At 40.5% G+C, this 13852-nt stretch overlaps 1 protein-coding gene across 1 annotated transcript; it reads right to left on the bottom strand.

Moving 5' to 3' along the window:
• Positions 1 to 1461: 1461 nt before the first annotated feature.
• LOC106080855 (DNA-directed RNA polymerase II subunit RPB1) lies at positions 1462 to 11340 on the bottom strand. Its single transcript, XM_013242454.2, has 6 exons — positions 10806 to 11340; positions 10213 to 10737; positions 6321 to 7277; positions 3439 to 6256; positions 3181 to 3369; positions 1462 to 3117 (listed from the first exon to the last, which is right to left on the bottom strand). Exons 1-6 carry the CDS (start codon positions 10881 to 10883, stop codon positions 2006 to 2008), a joined length of 5679 nt encoding a protein of 1892 aa, XP_013097908.1. The 5' UTR covers positions 10884 to 11340; the 3' UTR covers positions 1462 to 2005.
• Between the last annotated feature and the right edge of the window lie 2512 nt (positions 11341 to 13852).

Here is a 13852-nt window from a genome sequence, read left to right as displayed (position 1 = left end):
GTATATACACGTTGTATATCACTATCTCGGCAGTACCAGACCTGACTGCTACCCCCATACATTCCATGTATGGGTCACTAGCGTCAAGCGCAGGCGAGATAGGTCTATACTGCACGGAATGGTGTATAACGTAGGCCAATCCCCCACCTCCATTCCTTGAGCGATCCTTACGTAGCACATTGTAGCCGTGACAACTGTGCAAGCTGCAGGTGTTAGTCAGCTTTGTCTCCTGGATCGCTGCGACCGATATGCTCTTCCGACTCATAAAATCCACAATCTCATCAATCTTGCCTCGCAGTCCATTGCAGTTTAACTGCAGGAACGATACACTTCCCGGCACTGGCCTGGCAATAGTAGGGCTAGGGTGCTGTCGTTGCATAAATTGCCGTACGGGAGAGGTCGGGGGGGGGGTCACATAGTCCGACGACGAGGACGCCGAAGGCGACGACGGCGACGCTTGTGACCCACTGCTGGCTATGTTCGCACAGCACCTAGCGACATAGCCAGTGTGACTATACTCCCGTAGCGAAGTTAGGCCAGAGCAAGAACGGAAGTGTACCCACTCCAAGCACCGGTTACACCTCACCGACACTAACCGATGATGAAGGCGGTTCTGGCAAACGGAACAGAACCAGGGTCCGGGGTTCTTTTCAATCCCGGCACGGACCAGAAGCGTACGGAGAAGGCACTCCGGGATGTACCTCTCCCATGACGAAAAAAGACGAACACGTACACTGAGGCGGCAGCCCTTGCCGATGAAGATTCCATCGGGTCGATCCGGTGCGTACAACCGGCTGCCATGGGATTCTATACTCCCGTAGTGACGTAAGGTCAGAGTAAGATCGGAAATGTACCCACTCCATGCACCGGTTACACCTCACCGGCACCGACCGATGATGGAGGCAGTTCTGGCAAACCGAACAGAACCAGGGTCTGGGGTTCTTTTCAATCCCGATACAAGAAGTGTGCGGGGAAGGCACTCCGGGATGACGAAAAAAGGACGAAGACGTACACTGAGGCGGTAGCCCTTGCCTTTATAAGGTAAGAGCTTCAGCACAGCTGATGGAGCTATGTTTCTGCGGATGGCCGATGGCTATGCGAAGATAAGATTAGATCGGTCTTGTCCTCAACACCAGAACCTGCAGTTTATGTCGGGAGTCTCTGCAGAGCAATAGCTTGTCGGTCATTGGAGCCTGCCACAACCAGTCGAAATTGCATGCCTGATGCCACCACCCCAGCTATTTGATATTTTGAATCCATTCTACTACTCTACTTTCGCGCTTTAGGTATTTCTTTAGATCACCAACAACTTTACAGGTTAACAGTATCTATAGCAGACCTGGGTGGCAGGAAAACTGGCACACTACTGCCAGCTTTATTGCCGTAGTGCGAAAAAAGTTCGCAACGTTGGCTTCCCACTATTATATTTAATAATTGGCCTAAGATAAAATTAGACATCTATTTGACGTTTACAGACGATTTACGTGTTTATTTTGGTATGCATATATGTTGTTTTTATAAAATTTAAAATATTAAATACTTTAAACTATATTCCAAACGAATCAAACGAAATATTAATTGCCAATGTCTCCTTCCGAGAAATGTCGGAGACAAGAAAACACTTTTATTGTGTTGTATATCCTTATTATACTATATTGATTATGACGTCATTACTGTTGGATAACATACGTATTGTTTTTAAAGAAATACATAGACAAGAAAATCGATAATAAAAAACAATCTGAAATGGTACTCGAATAACTGAGAACCTCTTATTACAATCCATACAATAAGAATATATGTACTTCTCCTCTTCGTTATTTTGTTAAAACTTACACACTAGTCGTGCGTGTGTGTGTGTGTGTGTGTGCATATAATTGATTTAAATATCATCAACTTTATGGATGATATGGAAAATGCGTTCTTCTTCGTCTAGTAGTAGAAAAACCAAGTGTGAACATCAACGTCTATTACGACATTTTTAAATAATTTTCGCATCGAAATCCTATTCTTCGCTGTCTTCATAAGTGGGACTACTAGGCGAGTAGGCTGGACTAGTCGGTGAATAACCGTGCGATGGTGCCGTGGGTGAGTACATGGGAGAAGCCGGCGAATAATTACGTGTTGGTGTGTACGTGGGTGATGTTGGCGAATATTTTGTACTACCAGGTGAATAAACCGACATATTATTGGGCGAGTAACGGGGCGATGTGGCCGAATAGCTTGAACCGGTAGGGCTGTACTGGTTGGCCGGTGAATGCTGTGGCGAGGTGGGCGAATACAGCGGAGACGTCGGGGAATATTTAGGTGAAGCTGGGGAATATTGCGGCGATCCTGGCGTGTATTGCGGTGATCCCGCTGAACCATCGTACGAAGGTGAAGGTGGCGAATATTTTGGTGAAGTCGGCGAATATTTTACACCAGTTTGAGAATATGCTGGTGAAGCTGGAGAGTAGTGAGGCGAAGAGGAATAATGTGGTGATGATGGAGAATATGAAGGTGTAACAGGCGTATAAGTTGGCGAAGAGGGAGAATATGATGGTGAAGTTGGAGAATAGCAAGGAGAAGAAGGCGAATAAGAGGGGCTTGAGGGCGAGTACGAGGGAGAAGTTGGGGAATATGATGGGGAATTTGGTGAATAGTTTGAAGAAGTTGGCGAATAAGCACTCGTTGGAGAATACATATTGGAACCACCGCTGCCCGTATACGATGGACTTGAAGAATGATGGAAGGGAGAAGTGGGAGAATAAACCGGAGATGATGGTGAATAGCCACTATTCGATGGAGAATAACCCGTTGATTGTGGATTAAAATTGGGAGTTGTTGAAGAATAACGAGGCGATGTTGAACCAAACGCTGGACTTGTCGGCGAATAGCTGGGACTAAGTGGTGAATAGCTTGGTGAAGCTCCTCCTGGCGATGACGCTGTATAAGTGGGGCTAGTTGGCGAATATGAAGGCGAAACACTGGGCGATGGAGGGAAAAATGGCGACATTGGTGGACCAGGAGAACTGGGCGACGAGCCGGGATGTGCTGGTGACCAACTTGGCGACATACCAGAAGCCTCTGAAGCTGCAGATGGCGAAAAACTGGGACCACCAGGTGTCATACCACTCACTAAAAACAAAACCAGGTTAGAAAGGCAATTGTTTTTACTTTTGTATTGCAATATTAACTTACTTTGACCAGAAGGAGAAAAATATCTTGGAGTTCCACAATTTTGCCATGGCGTCATTGGTGGTGACATGCTAGGCGTAGATACTGCACCAAAGAACATACCCGACCCACCTAAAATGCTCGAGCCCATGGTGTTGGCAATTTCAATGCCATAACGACATTTTTCTGCGTCCAAGAGTAAATCAAAGCAGCCTTGAAAAAGCAAAAAATTATATAGTCTCATTAATTATCTTCCAAGAAAGGTAAAATATTCCCCTTTACCTGTTCCCATTTTTGGCAACTGTCCCATAATGATATTTTCCGATACACCTCTCATAGGATCTGTCTCAGCATGAGCTGAAGCATCCAACAACACGTCAACAGTTTCTTCGAACGAACATCTCATAAGAGCACCAGTATCTTGTCTGTTGATACCGTGACGTGTGATAGCCATCAAATGTCCCTTAGCTGTCATTACGTCACACAACAAGGCCAAATGTCGATAGTTTACATAAAGGCCATAGAACTGCAGCACAGCATTCATTTCCTTTTCAACAGATTTTCGCACAGCTTCGATACCCAACACCTGGAAAATCTCACAAATATCGTTGGAGGAGGTTCTCACAGGATCGACATCTCTTTCCGAAAGAACTTTCATCATAGAAGTACCATCAGTTTCCAGCAACCATTCACCAATAGCTTTAAATTCACCAGTCTCAGTGATGATAATACGCTTCTTACTGTCCGTTTGTGGTAAATGCATGTACACTTTGCCAATGGCCTCTATACCCTGCAGTGTCATGTCAGACAACATATTTGCCTCAATGCAGCGAAGGAACATATCGTCTTCCATTTTGTCGACCGCTTCATCTTCGTCTTGGAATTTGTTCTCTTCATTATTCATGATACGTATACGTAAAACCAGCTTATCGGCATTGTCATCATTGAAAATACAATTGAGGTCATCGCCAAAGCCGGCATTGATTTTCTCAGCGATTTGCTCCATAGTTAACTTCTTATCTGTCATACGTTTGCGATCCAATTCAATACGTAGCAGCCATGGCGAAATGCGCGTTGGATCAAAGTCAGGCATTTCATAGTAGACATTGACGAACTCCTGGTCCTCGGCAATGACAGTTCGTTGGGGATCGGGGTCATAGTAGATGGCCGTATTGGCGGTAACTTTGCGCAGTGTGGTGTGTTCCAGCCGGCACAACACGTTCTTGGCTTTCTCGGCATCTCTGGCAGCACCACCCGTCAAAAAGACGGTGAGAGAAGGAGCTTTTGGCTTTTTGGAAATGTTAATAATTTCCTTCAAACGGGGTACGCCCAAGGTTACGTTCTTTGAAGATACACCAGCAAAATGGAAAGTGTTCAGTGTCATCTGAGTGGCAGGCTCGCCCAAACTCTGAGCGGCTAAGGCGCCCACCATCTCCCCAGGATTAGCCTGGGCCTGTTGGAATCTGGTTTCGATTTCTCCTATCAACCACTCAAAAGCCTCTGTAGACAAGCGGAACTCTTCGGCAACATACTTTGTGCATAAAGTGGATCTTACCAGACACTGGAAAAGCAGGGTGGCATTTTCGTTGGCCTGCTTGGAGAGACGATCATTACCCACCACAATTACACAACGCTGCAGAAGGTCGCGAACACCATTAATCACCCTCAAAGGTGACAAATCAGTAGGCATGCGTTTATTAATATGGAAAATTTTCTGCACATTCCAAATCATTCTCTGCAAATTGCAAGGCAATACAACCTTTGAATCACCATTAGGGAAAATTTCTCGCAACGCTTCTCGATCGCGACACAGCTGATCCCACTCTATCTCCAACTCGGGCAGAGCATTGCCACTCTCGCTCAATTCTTTTATGACCTCGTCTGTGAAAACCTTTCGCATGTATCTCTCATTGGACCAATCAAATTTGAATCTCTTCTCAAAGGATTTGTTGGACAATTTAACGGTAGGCAAATTCTGGAACTCCACTGTTTCTCCAGCCAAGCCATCTTCGCCGTAACGTAACTGAATAAGCTGGCCCACTGAATTACGTACGGTGCCGTCATAGTTTACCATTACAGATTCCATAGCCTTTATAAGACGACGCTGAATATAACCAGTTTCAGCAGTTTTTACAGCAGTATCGATAAGACCTTCACGACCACCCATAGCGTGAAAATAAAATTCGGATGGGGTCAAGCCGGCAAGATATGAGTTTTCCACGAAGCCTCTGGACTCAGGACCGTAATCATCTTTGATGAAGTGGGGCAAGGTGCGCTTACGGAAACCATAGGGAATGCGTTTACCTTCAACGTTCTGCTGACCTACGCAAGCAATAACCTGGGAGATATTAATGTTGGAGCCCTTCGAACCCGACACCACCATAGCCTTTAAACTGTTGTATTCAGTCAATGATTTCTTAGCAGATCCGCCAGTTTTGTCACGAGCATCGTTTAGAATACGGTTTACTTGGTTCTCGAAAGTCTGACGTAAAGTATTGCCGGGTGTGGGTTCCAATTCCATGTTGTGGGCTTTTTGAATAACGTTGATGACATCGTCTTTAGCTTTCTTAATGGCCATCTGAATCTCGTTATAGGTCTGAGGATCAGCAATTGTGTCACCAATACCGATACTGTGACCCTCCAACAACAGCCAATTGTTAATGACAGTCTGAATGTTACCGTAGAAGCGACCAGCAATTTCGTGACCTAATTCCAAGAAAACAATGTGAAGCAAAGAACCAGCAGAGGTACCCAGGGTCTTTTTACATAAAATGCCCATAATCAATTCGCCATGCTCTACCATTACTTTCGTGTCACCGGGTGAAATCCATTTGTAGGGGCCGTCATCTTCATCGTCGGGATGGGTGGAGTGAGTACGTATCATATTTACATTGCCGGGAATAATTAGTGTAAAAATTTGTTTGCCCGTCCACAATGGTTTAGGCTTTAGAATACAAGGTTGGGGCATTTTGCCATCCCAAGTGGGCAAGAACATCAACAGATTCATCATTTGTTCACGGGTTATGAAGACATCACGTTTTGTCATTTTACGTACAGCAGTCAAGGTATCCTGCACAATACCCATGACGGGTTTGTTAGCCTACATGAAACAAAAGAAAATATTTTAGGGCGAGAGAAGTAATTCAACAGAAATGCAGACATACCTGTGGCGTAATAATTTGTCGCGGTGTCACGTGAATGTTTTCCACTTCCGCTCTTGTTTCCATAGATTGCGGTACATGCAAGTTCATTTCGTCTCCATCAAAATCAGCATTGTATGGGGAAGTACAAGACAAGTTCATACGAAACGTTGACCATGGCAAAACTTTAACTCGATGACCCATCATACTCATTTTGTGTAGAGTGGGCTGGCGATTGAAAATAACCAAATCATCGTCACGCAGATGCCGTTCCACTTTATAGCCACATTGTAAATGCAAATCGGATGGTTTTGGATGGAAACGCAGATCAATACGTTCGCCATTGTCACGCACAATATATTTAGCTCCTGGATATTGAGAGTTGCCACGACGTACCAGCTCTTGCATACGATCTATATTAAACGGTGTTACTAATTCCGGGAAAGTTAAATTTTGTGCAATGGAGCGCGGTACACCGACCTGATCAATACGCAAATTTGGATCGGGAGTAATGACAGTACGTGCTGAGAAATCAACACGCTTTCCCATCAAATTACCACGAATACGTCCTTCTTTACCCTTCAAGCGGGATTTGATAGCTTTTAGTGGTTTGCCCGACTTTTGCATAGCCCTAGGCATACCAGGCATATCGTTATCGACCAGTGTGGCAACGTGAAACTGCAACATTTTTATATTTTCCAGAATCACATGGGCAGCCGCACCACATGCCTCATTTTTACGCAATTCATTATTGGCCTTTATGATATCCGAAAGTTTGTGAGTTAAATCGTCCTGATTCTTGGCTGCACCAAACATGACGACAGCAGGTCTGACGGCCAGAGGTGGAACGGGTAAAACGGTAACAATCATCCAATCAGGGCGTGCATACTTTGGATCCATACCCATAACAAAACACTCTTCATCTGTAATGTGTTTTAGAATTTCCCATACTCGTTCAGCGGTAACTTGAATCTTTTTCTCCTACAAAGAAAGACGGTAAAGTTATTAATTGTATATAAAACGTAAGACATATAAAATCATAAGGATTAGACTGTGTGTAGTTGCAAAGATTGATTCCTAATCCGCCTCAAATTAAACCTACAAAACTCATACGAAATTAATTTTGATATTGAATCTGTATTTTCTTATTCTAAATTAAAATCATGAATGATTAAACTTGGTCGATATTTCGACTTTCCCGTAAATAAATTAGTTGGCAGTATGGTAGGTATTCATTTCAATTATTGTAAAATTATTTTTCTCTCTAAATAGACAATAGTCAATGTAACCTTATGAGATGCGCTACTTTTTTTACTCATTCATGAGATAGAAATCAACGAGTGAAAGCTAATGATCACCCTCCTCATCGAAATTAACCTCAAAAGGAAAACCAGATTATTTTGGGGCCATGCAGCCGCTTCAATTTTAAGAGACAAGTCCCGCTGATCTCATCAAGAACCTGGGAGCAAAGTAATATTTTCTGACTGGTCATGCAAAGAGGTGTTAGCTCGAAGGAAGTTATGCAAACGTCGTTTGGGAAGATCCTGATGGAAAAAACAGAGAACCAACTACCGCTGAACTAAGGGTATTTAATGGGAGAATTTATCATCGAAATAAAAACTACCCTCGACTATATCAGGCCTCTCAACAAGATCGCTGATCAAATACTCAATTCTGCTGTTTGGTTTGCCCTGACACGGACATATCCCAGTAGTAACAATAAAAAATAAATTGGAGGTTATTTTAAAAAATTTGCCTTTTATGTACTTCCAAAGTGACAATATTTGTTCCATTCTAACATCTTTGGAGGTAATGTTGAATAGCACTAAGCATGCTAAGTTTTAATGCTTGCAAGTAGTTTTATACGCCATTTTCTGCCAATCCTCCAAAAGGGGCTTTTTCAAACTTTCTTTGCTTGCTTTAATTGCGGAAGTTTGTGTCAAGCCCCACAGATACTCAATTATATTTGAATCTGAATGCTGCATTGGTGGTGTCGTTAAATAAGGACAGTTTCATATCAAGCAGAACTGAACTATTGCAGACTTGTGTTTGTGGTCCTTATTTTGATAATAACGGAATATGTCTGTAATGCCAAACTTCTTATCGCGTTATGGACCGATTTGGACGATAATTCGCACAAATTGGTTAAAAATGGTGCACAATCGCAAAATTTTAACAAGATTTCGATGACCTGTGTTTTTAAAGGCAGAACATGAACTCCACTTATTAATTTTTCAAACATATATATAGAAAGCGGACCTTACTAAAATGTAATGTTTGATCTGAATTACATACATTAAATTTTGTTTTGTTCCTTTAAAAGTTTGTTTTTTTCAGTATTAAAATACGGCTTGTTGAAAAAAGTGTCTTTTTTTGAAAAAAAAAAAAAAATATGAGTTTCCAAATTTATTTGTATTTTAATTCTATATAATTAATCCGATCAACAAATACCATTATATTAAAAAATTTTATTTTTTTTCTTACAATTTTTCATTTGTAAAAAAGCCTTTAAATTTACTACCGTCACAAAGTACGCCAAAATTTTACCTCACCACTTAAAAGTTAAAGCTGAAGTTATTTCTAAAATTAATCACAAGTTTATACGCAGTCTTCTTGGCAAAATTTGGACAGATAGGTTTACAATCGTATTCATCAGCCTCGTTAGTAAAAATCTGCCAGCTCTTACAATGAGCGACCAAAATAAAGTATACAAAAAACGTACTTTTAAGGGTTTTTTTCTGGCTTAATATAAATACATAGTAAATTTCAAGGCTGAAATAAAACCCTTTTAAAACAATTGCTCTTATCCTCTTAATTTTAATAGCACGATTACACTGCTCATTAAATCCGGATTTATTGATCACTACAGCTGATTTTATAAAGGGAAAACAAAAGGTTAAGTCATTAAAAAAGTTTTTAATGATCAGTGTCAACATATAGGTAACTATGAGTCGATGTTGGTGAAATATGGGTAATGAACAGCTCAGATATAATTCGTTTTAAACACAACCAATGGTGAAACGACAACCTACTTGGCGATGCAACTGGTAAATCTCCCATATAAACTGATATGCAATAAGGCAATAAACTGGGGTTTACAGGTAATGCAATTTAGTCATTGCAATTTTCGCATCAAATCATTTTTTCTTAGAATAGTTTTCAAAATTGTGCCCAAAAATATCAACAAGCATTACTTTGCAGGGAAATAAATGCCAGTTTTTTGTTGGGCGAACATTTAAGTGAGTTTGGCCAAGGCTGCAAAACCCTTAAACAACTGCATCCCTGAACGTTGTAGTTTTTAATTTTTTACATTCCTAAGAGCTACTAAACCATATTTTGTTATTAGAGCGCACAACAAGCAGTGAATGTTCATAGTGGCATGGGTGGATTAATATGTACCTCCACTTTTCAACCTAACCTAGCCTAGCCTTAACAATATTTTGTTGGGACGTATAGGTACCCGGCACGGGATAGCTTTGGGAGCCCCACACAGGCTGGAACATTGAGCTCCGACCTGTGCGAAGTTCATTGCTGTCACGAGAAGCTTAGCTGCTAGTTACAGGGCGCTTCCACAGGTCGCGGACAGTGGAATGCTCCATACGGAGTAGCTGCAACGGCAGTCGTGGACAATCAGCGGCATCGACCTATGATGCTCGCTTTTTTCTTACTGCGGTCGGTCCATTGGATCGGAACAAGCTTGAAAATGTGGCTACAACATCAACAACAACTTATAGGTATCTTTCCATCTTACAAACGTAAAGTGGTCGAAAAAAATCAATATATTCAAATTGAGCAGATGTAGCTTTGCAAATACCAACCCTTTAGCAATTATAAAAAAGCAAATGAATCTATTGACAGACTGCGCCTCTCCAAATGTAAAATACTAGTTTAGGTATATTTGTTTTCTATTTCTTACCTGTGAATCTTCATTAACATGTTTCCATTCTGCCGTTAAATCCAGTCCCGTTCTACGAAGAGATGGTTGATAATGACCGCAACCACCATGTCCAGGTTTTTTATTAGGATCAGCCGGCTGTCCATCTTTTGTCATATCCATATCTTCGCCACCCTCGCAAATCTTTTTACCTTTACACAAATCATAAACATAGGCCAAACGTTTGCGTGGCTGACCTTTTGTTTTTAAAACCACTTCTTTGATTTTTGGATTTGACGGCGATACCAACATTTTGGAGCAATAAAAACAAACGCAACGTAAAATTTTGATTGTTTTGGTTATGAAACCAATGTGAAAAACAGGTTTGGCTAAATCAATATGGCCGAAATGTCCAGGGCACTCCGTCATGTTACCAGCACAGGTTTGACATCTTGATGTTCGATCGATAACACCCTGACGAGGGTCCATCAACCCACCCAATTTAGGACGGCCGCCTTCCATAGTTTCGGCAAATTGGACACCACCCTCGGTGACGGACATACGTCGCTGTAAAGAATAATACGACAATAAGTGGAATCCCGACCAAACCCTACACACAAAAACAAAACACTTACAATTTCATCTGGGGAAAGGATACCAAACTGCACACGCTTTACTTGCCGCAGTGGGGCCTTTGAATCGTTTGTAGCCATGTTGAATGGCTTGTCTACTTAGTATGATACACCGAAAAGTGCTAAATTGTTCGTCACAAAATTTGGGGCTTTCCAGAGTCGAGGTCTGTTCCCCAGTAAAACTTTCCCTTACTGCCAGCTGCAGCCAACCAAAAGTTTGAGACTCCGCTGGCACTTCTCTATATGCGTTTCTGCTTAGTTCTTCGTGCTTGTTCGTTTTTCGTTGTCGTTGCGTCGTGAGATGAAATGAATTTCACAAACCCCACGAAACAAAGAACTTTGGAATGAATTTTCACGCGAAAATCCCAAATTTTCCAATCAATTTTTACTGGAATCTCATTGCTATTTGTCGAAGGATTTAAATCGTGATTAGTTTGAAGAGTTTTCCGGCTTTTCAAAGGTTTTCAGTTTTTCTTTCTCAAACGAACGCAGCAGGTTGTGGCAGCCGTCTGGAAAATAAAGCACGTCTTCTTCTTCTATGAAGCGCCATTTTTTACAGCGCTGCAAAATATACCACTTAACAGCTGCACTAGGGCCAGTATACACTAAGACAAGATAGTCGATAATGGATCAAATATGCTCAAGGCTGTCCAGTGTATGTATTTAAAAGGTAGTGTCCAATAGGGGAATTCTATAAAATGTTTTAACGAAAATCGTTTATTTAAAAGCAACAATAGAAAAGTTAACGAATTTTGTATTCAGTAGGCACTTTTAACGAAAATCAACATCATTTAAATCAGCTGTTTTCGCTAACGAATAAAAAATAGTCAACTAAACGACGGAAAATTATTTGGTGTTTCCTTTAATGGCTAGTACTATGTTCGCTTTCCACCGGTGAAAACACATGTTTTTCATGGTTGCTCTTTTGAAACACAACAAAAATCTCAATGATAACATAAAACTTTTATGAAAATTTGCTCATACTTAATGAGGGAATGTTCTACTGAATGAAACCAGCAAGATGTTTTGCTTCAAAATCTATTATCTAAAAAAGTAATCATGGAAAAATTTCGCTAAAAGCGAATACAGTACCACCTTTAACGACGATAAATAAAAATCATTAATTCCAGTGCCTTTAAAATAAGTTTATCTTGTTTTTCCTCAAAGCATTTCGGATAAATAGCTAAAATATATAACGATTTCTTTTAACTAGGATTTAAACTACGTTTAAACTAGACCCAAATCCATTTGATTTGAAATAATCTCCATAACCCGTTTACACTAGGATTCTATTGTTTTGTATTTGTCAATAGGAATGTTTTTGACAGCGTTTTTATTTTGATCTGCATTTTTATTGTGTTCGGCATATATATTGTGGTCAGTAAGTTAGTTGGTTTTCCTCGTTGGAGAACAAGAGATTTCCGAAATCTCGTCGCAAATCTAGATTTGCTACATGTGTAACCATTGTTTTATAATAATGATGTTTTTTATGAAAACAAAAAATTATTTTTTTTAGTTTTCACAGCATATTTGATTTCTGTTTTATGGATATTCAAAAAACTGCCAACATATTTTCATATGAAAGAAACAATGAAAGACGAAACATATTTTTTCATAAATAGAATGCGAATCTTAATCGGTGTAATCGTGAAAATAAATTCAGAAATTGTGGCATATTGTAGTGCGCATCCTCATGTACATACCCAGCGCCATCTATTGCCGATTAGGAGACTTCTAGCGCCATCTGATGGCTGGAATTCGCCTCATGCTAACGAAAGAAACAGCCAGCTGACAACTATGGCCACCACCATATGTGCTAGCTATAGTGCTCGCTGGATGTCAAATTTGATGATAGAGGCGAATCTAAGCCAAGTCGGATGGAGGATTTTTCTTTTTGGATTGGAAATCGGCAACACAAGGAGGTGGAGGCGAAGTTTAGCAACGACAACGAAAGAAAAAAAAGAACCAAAAATTTTAAAATTTTTATTGAATTTTGTGCTTATTTTAAACGAACAATGTAAGTGTGTATACGTGTGCGTACATAAGCAGAAAATATGCGGAAAAGAAGATAACAAAAGAGAATTCAAACAAAAATCTATCAACTTAATACCGTCAAACCTGACCTGCTGTGCACAGCTGTTCGCGTGAGACCAATTTTTTAAATCCGCCTTGAGAAAGACTTAAACTAAATTGTAAAAAGGGAAGCAAGAAATAATTTAAAAAGTTAAAAGAAATGAAAAACATAAAAAGGCTAAAAAAGACCAAAAAAACTTTTTTTAAAAGGTAAAGTAATAAAAGTTTAAAAGGTCGGAAAAATTAAAAAATTAGCAATGTAAAAGGCCTGAAAAAAAATAAAATAATAAATAAACAAATTGAGAAACTGAAATAGAAAAGTTATTGGCAAGACATGAAAAGAAAGAAAAACATTAACAAAAGAGAAAAAATTGAAAATAAAATAAAAAAGTAAGCAAAAATAATAAAAAGGAATTAAGCCCTAAGTAGCGACAAAAATCCAGTAATAAACACCAAAGGAGACGCTTTTGTCCATTGCTGGATTTTCGAGCATCAAAAGCCCTGGTCATCAGACGCCGTTGCTCTAGGTAGCCCCTTTCTTCTTATATACATTTACGGGACGCATTCGAAGACTCCTACGGACGGACAGAACCTTCAGACAGGTTTCTTTCCAACAACTAAAATAAGGTAACATTTATTAACAAAGAGGCTAGGCAGGCCAATATCAGCTCGGGATTGAAAGGGCGCTGTCCTCAGCTATTAAGGTAAGCTCAGCCTAGGGCCAGGGGTATAAACTAAATAAACTCTTAGGTAGAAAGGAGCCATTGCACCATTTGTCGTTTGCTTTGCGAATTTAGGCCTCTAGGAAAAGAAGAAAATACACTCATAAAAAATTCTTTTATTTACGGAAAATACGATACATATCAGAAACATATACTTACCACCAATAGACGGACGGGCAGACAAGAGAGGGAGAGAGCGTTGGCCTCAACGCACCAACACCAGTAAAAGACCTATATCCCACAAGAAGGCCCAGA

This window comes from Stomoxys calcitrans, chromosome 4, assembly GCF_963082655.1.
Source record: "Stomoxys calcitrans chromosome 4, idStoCalc2.1, whole genome shotgun sequence".
NCBI lineage: Eukaryota > Metazoa > Arthropoda > Insecta > Diptera > Muscidae > Stomoxys > Stomoxys calcitrans.
Note: the sequence above shows the minus strand (reverse complement) of the source record. Positions and strands in the feature narration are given on the sequence as shown.

Excerpts from the sequence above, each read along its gene's own strand:
- LOC106080855 (XM_013242454.2), bottom strand. The coding sequence starts at position 10,883 with ATGGCTACAAACGATTCAAAGGCCCCACTGCGGCAAGTAAAGCGTGTG. Across the intron at positions 6,257-6,320 it reads GACAAATTATTACGCCACAG|GCTAACAAACCCGTCATGGG; the intron begins GTATGTCTGCAT and ends TGTTTCATGTAG. Across the intron at positions 3,118-3,180 it reads TTTTTCTCCTTCTGGTCAAA|TGAGTGGTATGACACCTGGT; the intron begins GTAAGTTAATAT and ends TTTTGTTTTTAG.